We start from the raw sequence: 6,000 nt of genomic DNA, 5'->3' as shown, positions 1-6,000 counted from the left end.
TTACCGTGGCACGAGTGGGTATTGTACGGACTATTGTTCCTGCAACTATTGCAAAACTCCGCACACGTCGCCATTGTGACGCGTGTCTTGCAATTCATCTTCCAACTTCCTAATCTATCTTGCCGCTTCTTCACTTTCGCACCGCCTCCACGCAGGCAGCCGACAGAATACATATCTCTTTTTTTTTCGAGCTCGCGTGATCTCCATTGCTATCCCGGACGCACCTCAGCCTTTTCTTCGTGTGTTGCATCCGTACCGCGCCGCGTCTTCACGGGCCGCCTGTTCCGTCAGCCCAGCCTTCTCGGTCGGTGAGCATCTGACTGGCCCCCCTGACGCGCGTTTGCACGTCTCAGGTGCAAGCATTACTGCGGTCCCGCAGACCATCCATCGAATTCACCAACTTTGCACGTACTCTGAGGGTCAATTTGCCGCACATCAACTCACCATCACCATTGCGACAATGGCGGCTATACAAGCCGCCCCAGCGGTGGCCGAGCTTGACTCGCTGCTGTGCGGGTCAAGCTTCACAAGTAACGACTCGACAGAGACCTCATCGTCGAATTTCGCTTCCCCGAGCTCCACACCACCGACCACAGTGTCCCCGGATAGCATGTCTCTCGCCTCGGAGCCGGACCTCCCAAAACCAGAGAGCGGCATCGCGCCCAGCATCGAGGCAGTGATCGCGGTCACCGATTCGCACGAGCCCCGAGCCGAACAACACGCGTCTGGCCAGCAAACACCGGTCGGCGAGGACGCTATTGTCGTCGCAGAGCCGCCCCGACCTACCGAATCCTCCGAACTCGCCGAACCTTCCCCCACGAGCCGCCCACGACGAGCTCGGTCTAGCCTTCCAGTCTACAACCTCGCAAAACTCGCTGGCACCGACATACATGGCAAGCGGAGGTCCAAAGGAGACGCAGTCGTTGACAAGAGACGCCGCACCATTTCTGAAGGCACGCTCGCGAATCATGACGATTCGGCCCCAAATGGCTCGACAGACGCGCTTGAAAGACCAAACCAAGCTGGCCAAGATAATGCCGACGCGTCTCGGACGCGTGGCTCAGCCCCCGTTCTTCACAAGCCGAAGAGCGCCCGAGTCTCCAAAAAATCCTCTTCAAGTCCCGTCCCGGCGCGTTTGACGCGCCGCGCCGCGCGTCTTTCTGGTGCGCCCGTCGAAAACCTTACCCTGAAGCTCTCGGCCCTCGGGAAGCGTGGCAAAAAGGCGATCGAGAAGGGATTCGGCCGGCTCTCGCGCGAGCTTTTGCGTTTGAAGGACACGGACGAGTTCGCGCATATCGATACGCGCCCGGTCCGGTACACGGTCTGGAGCAACGGCAAATACGTCGACATAGATCCGTCCCAGGAGACCCCTGCCCGAGAGCCGCCGCGGAAGAAGGTCAAGGTGGACGAGAAGGCGAACAATGACGAGCAAAAGGCGGCGCCGTCGGAGAAGCCAGAAGCTGGCGCACCAGACCCAGCCAAGAAGCCGCGGCAGAAGAAATGGCTTGAGAAAGGTCTCTACGCCGGCCAGGAAGCGCCGACCGATATCTTCAAGGGCCTGACGGCACAGGAAAAGAAGAAGCTTGCTTCACTCCCCGAGCTCATGCGCAGGGGCAAGCCAAACAAAACCTTCCCGCTGCCCATGTACAATGGCCTGCGCATCCTTATCCACGGGCGTGATTTCAAGCTGCCGTTTGATGTCTGCAATCCCCTGCCCCCCGGCCAGCCCAAACCGGCCGCATATCGCACCATGACGAAGAGTAAGCCTCGGCCGTGAGATGGGCTGCCTAGCAAATACTGACGTGTGCCTAGACCGCTTCGTTGGGGATGCGGCATCGTACTGGAAAAAGACGCCGCATATTGAGGATTTTGCGTCCAAATGCGTCTGCAAGCCCGAGGACGGCTGTGGCGAGGACTGTCAAAATCGCATCATGCTCTACGAGTGCGACGAGACGAACTGCGGCATTGGCAAGGAGTATTGTCAGAACCGCGCATTCCAGGATCTTCAGGAGCGCACCAAGAAGGGCGGCCGGTACCGCATCGGCGTGGAAGTCTTCAAAACGAAGGACCGCGGTTACGGAGTGCGCAGCAATCGCTGCTTCGAGCCGAACCAGATCATCATGGAGTATACGGGCGAAATCATCACCGTCGCCGAGTGCGAGCGCCGCATGAACGAGGAGTACAAAGACAACGAGGTCAGTCGCTTGTCCCTCTCCTGCCTGAAGGCCGAGATGCTGACCCCTTGCAGTGTTACTACCTCATGTCCTTCGACCAGAACATGATCATTGACGCAACCACCGGTAGCATCGCGCGGTTCGTCAATCACTCGTGCTCTCCAAACTGCCGGATGATCAAGTGGATCGTAGCCGGGCAGCCTCGCATGGCCCTATTCGCCGGCGACCGCCCCATCATGACGGGCGAGGAGCTCACCTACGACTACAACTTTGATCCCTTCTCAGCTAAGAACGTGCAGAAGTGTCTCTGCGGTAGTCCCAACTGCCGGGGCGTGCTGGGCCCGAAGCCAAAGGAGGTCAAGACGCCAAAACCGGCCAAGGAAGAAAAGAAGTCTGTCAAAACGACCAGGACGACTAAGACGACCAAGACGTCCAAAGCTTCGGCCAAGGAGAAGGCCACGGTCAGGACGACCGTCAAGGTATCCACCAAAACAGCAACGAAGCGGAAGGTCAAGGATGCCTTTGAGTTTGACGGAGACGAGGAGGAGGAAGCCGCGAAGACGGTCAAAAAGCGCAAGATCAAGACGTCGACCGGCGTCAAGCGGACCGTGTCCTCGGCCGGTCTGAAGGCGGCAAAGGGAGCAGCGAAGAAGGCAGCCAAGGGCGTCACCACCATCAAGCGGAGCGTGTCAACTATCTCGGTCTCCTCAAAGAAGAAAACGGGCCCGAGCTCGTCTTCCAAGGTAGTCACGACTAAGGCGGCCAAGGTAACCAAGAAGAAGACAACCACCGCCGTCCAACGCGGCGTCTCCAAAAAGATCGCTGGCAAGAAATCTACCTCCACGACCACTTCCACCGCGACCAGTGCCAAAAGCACGACCACGGCAAAACCGAAGACAGTCGTCCCCTCCCGCAGCCCAAGCCTAACCATCGTGGCGGCAGGCGTCACCACCCCTGCAGCGCAAAAGAAGAAGAACTCCAAGGGGAGTTCGACTCCGGTCTCGGCGACGCCCGCGACTTCGTCCTCGGCTTCGGCTAAGGGAGAGCTGCCCAAGCTGACAATCTCGGGCAGCGGCAAGACTTCGGCACGCAAGTGGACTCCCTCGCGCAAGGCACTCGAGGCGGGCGTGGTGCTCGCGGGAAGCCCGGCTTCAGCCAGGTCGCCAGCCAAGGCCGCGGGCAGCCCCAAGATCAAGTTGGTCAGCAGTGGTGCGAAGTAGGATTTTTTTTCTTTGGCTGCTTGCTCTCTCGCTCGATGGAGTGAAGGGGAGGAGGGCATTAGGGCGGGGTTGGACTGTAGGATGTTGCTGGTCAAGTAATGGGTCCCCCCCCCCCCTTTCTATTGCCTTCTACTGGAGAAGGGGGGAGCTAGGAGCTTGTAATTCCACCGATCTGCCTGCCTTCAACCTGCAAGGCGACTTCGACGGGTGGATCAGGCGTGTACGAGACCGAGGGAAGACGGCAGGGAAGTAGCGGGCCCCCAATGGATGGATGCGTGGGCGGATGGATGGAGAGACCAAGGAGTTTGAGGGTGTGCTTCTGTGGGCTTTACTCGCTAATCGGCTACAACTGTTACAATGAGGGATGGGAGAAGGGAAAGACGGGCCAAAGTGGTATTTCTTTTTGTTTTCTGTGAGAAGAGTGGGCTTTTTAAAGTCGGATTTTCCTTTCTTCTCATATATCATACACGGATCGAGGGATGGAGAAGGAAGGGAAAACATGGGACCTTGCTTGGGTTGGAACGACTTTCAACAGGTGTGTACATATATGGAAGGCTTCTTGTCGGGGCGGACCGGGAGTGCTTGTCTCAACCGTGGAAAGAGATCAGAGGAGCAGGGCCTGTAACTGTACTGAGGCGGTGTTTCCTTTCTGTTCTCTCTGCGTTCTAAATCTCGCTGCGACGTTCAAACTTCCCACTGGGACAGGCAGGGAAATGAATGATATCTTTGACCAATTGGACACCCCCGAGCAACTGGCCTTGGACCTTGGATCGCTGCTGCCTTGATGTTACATGCCTTAGTTTTGGCGTCTGGTATGTATGTGCTTTGACGAGTGATGTGGGTCTTCTTGGATGAGAGAAGTGGTTCTTCGGTGTGCAAAGGAACAACCGCTCCGCAGCGGAGTGCCCCCGTAAAGCTCACGGACAATAACAATCGGGCCATCGAACGAGGCGGTATGTATGTACATTCCCACTCTCGCAAAGTCCGACGGACAACTCCACGACTGGGTCCAAAGAAATAACCCACGTGCTTGGTCAGTTGCATCGGCGGCGACGACGATGACTATACCGGGCGAGCAGACCGAAGCGCGATGGGACGGCGTCTGGATAGCAATGCCCCGCTGGGTTTGGACCAGCCTGCGCCATATCTCTCGACGAGTTGTGCATGGTGTTGGGTTGCACTGTACAGAATGCTGTCATCGCATGTATGTATGTATGTAAGATCTTATGTACTGTACATACTAGTACACCGAGCAACTTGGGAGAATGAGGAACATTGTGGACCCCTCTCCTACCATCAAGCAGGAAACCAGTGGAGGCAGTTATCGTACTCGTATATACGGATTATGTACATACATACAACCGGAGCGTAATATGCAAGTAATCGTTCTCGCTAACTAATAATAGATGGGGTGGCGAGGCCCACTGCAGACGGAGGGGGCCAATGCGGGCCCCGATACTGCGATGTGTAAGTCTCCCAAACAGGCCGTAGCAACGGTTCGTGTGTTATGTTCATCAGAAGAGCTGATCAGGTTGGCTCAGACGCATTGGATTGAGTTTCCAACTGCTGCGCCAATCCAAAACATAGTGGGGCCAGCAGAGCTGTGCTTGCAATCGCAAGGAACTGGGACGCTGCTGCCTGAGTCGAAGCCAGTAGCTCCCACGAACTTGATCGAAAGGAGAGGAAAAGCACAAGGCTACATGCCCATGGTGAGGAAAATGCAGACTACAGCAAACAGATGAAAAAGCACAGGTTTTTGCGTCCCAAGAGGATGATCAGCCCGGGAGAATAAGACCAAGACAAAAGGCAACATACAAGGATATACGGGCAGCTAGGTATAATTGTTCATTCGTACGTACATCTAATGTCTTGATGTTCATGTATGCACTTTACGGAAGCGGTATCAATAACTGCATCGTACAACAACAACAGCCCAGGAGTCTGCCTGAAGTTGCCAATCTTACTGAAACCCCGGCACCAGATGCCTGAGAAGTTCGTTTTCTCAAACTCGGGTTGAAGAAGTCTCTAGTTCGCGGCCCATCATGTCCATCAAGCTCGGATAGTGCCGAAAGAGTGTACAGTCGCAAGCCAGCAACAGCTGATCACTTCTTGGAGGCTCTAGACAAGAAGCTGGATTCATTCAGCTGATCCCCCATTTGCTGAATGCACGGTGCGTCCATGAGATGCAACCCAGGGTACTTTCCACCCTCAGACTAGACCAGCGGGAAAGCATTCGGGCTGTTGGAGCTTCATCAGACCTACCATCCCTGAAGCGGAAGATTTTTAGAATGGTGCCCTCCCCCCCCCCCCCCCCCCCAAACAACAACTCTCCTGAGTGTTTGTAAACTCCAAGTCAACATGGTCCCGAACGGGAATGGCCCTCCAAGGATGGGCAAGCGTGGCTTCCCGGTCTCCTTCCCATCCAGGGAATAATGCGAAATGAAAACCAAGTTTGTTCCTCTTTAAAAAGAAGAAACAAAAGTGTAGGGGAAAACAAAGAAAAAAAGAATGGATTTCATGCCGTCTAGCTCTATCGATGCAGAATGACCGAAAGCAATGCCCAAACGCAGCCACCCTCGCCAACCAAAGTGTGCAGGCTCGCGCCA

The 6,000-nt window shown here is 55.7% G+C and overlaps 1 protein-coding gene across 1 annotated transcript; it reads left to right on the top strand.

The window, feature by feature from the left end:
• Window positions 1-317: 317 nt before the first annotated feature.
• On the top strand, window positions 318-3,459 carry MYCTH_2298281 (uncharacterized protein). The gene is made up of 3 exons (XM_003660186.1): window positions 318-1,760; window positions 1,813-2,195; window positions 2,249-3,459. Exons 1-3 carry the CDS (start codon window positions 461-463, stop codon window positions 3,392-3,394), a joined length of 2,829 nt encoding a protein of 942 aa, XP_003660234.1. The 5' UTR covers window positions 318-460; the 3' UTR covers window positions 3,395-3,459.
• Window positions 3,460-6,000: the final 2,541 nt, after the last annotated feature.

The sequence above is a fragment of the Thermothelomyces thermophilus genome, chromosome 1 (genome assembly GCF_000226095.1).
Source record: "Thermothelomyces thermophilus ATCC 42464 chromosome 1, complete sequence".
NCBI classification, from domain to species: Eukaryota; Fungi; Ascomycota; class Sordariomycetes; order Sordariales; family Chaetomiaceae; genus Thermothelomyces; species Thermothelomyces thermophilus.
Note: the sequence above shows the minus strand (reverse complement) of the source record. Positions and strands in the feature narration are given on the sequence as shown.

What these genes read in the sequence shown, in the direction of transcription:
- MYCTH_2298281 (XM_003660186.1), top strand. Translation starts at nt 461, where the DNA reads ATGGCGGCTATACAAGCCGCCCCAGCGGTGGCCGAGCTTGACTCGCTG. An exon ending in ATATCGCACCATGACGAAGA is followed by an intron (nt 1,761 to 1,812) that starts GTAAGCCTCGGC and finishes ACGTGTGCCTAG; the next exon opens with ACCGCTTCGTTGGGGATGCG. An exon ending in AGGAGTACAAAGACAACGAG is followed by an intron (nt 2,196 to 2,248) that starts GTCAGTCGCTTG and finishes GACCCCTTGCAG; the next exon opens with TGTTACTACCTCATGTCCTT.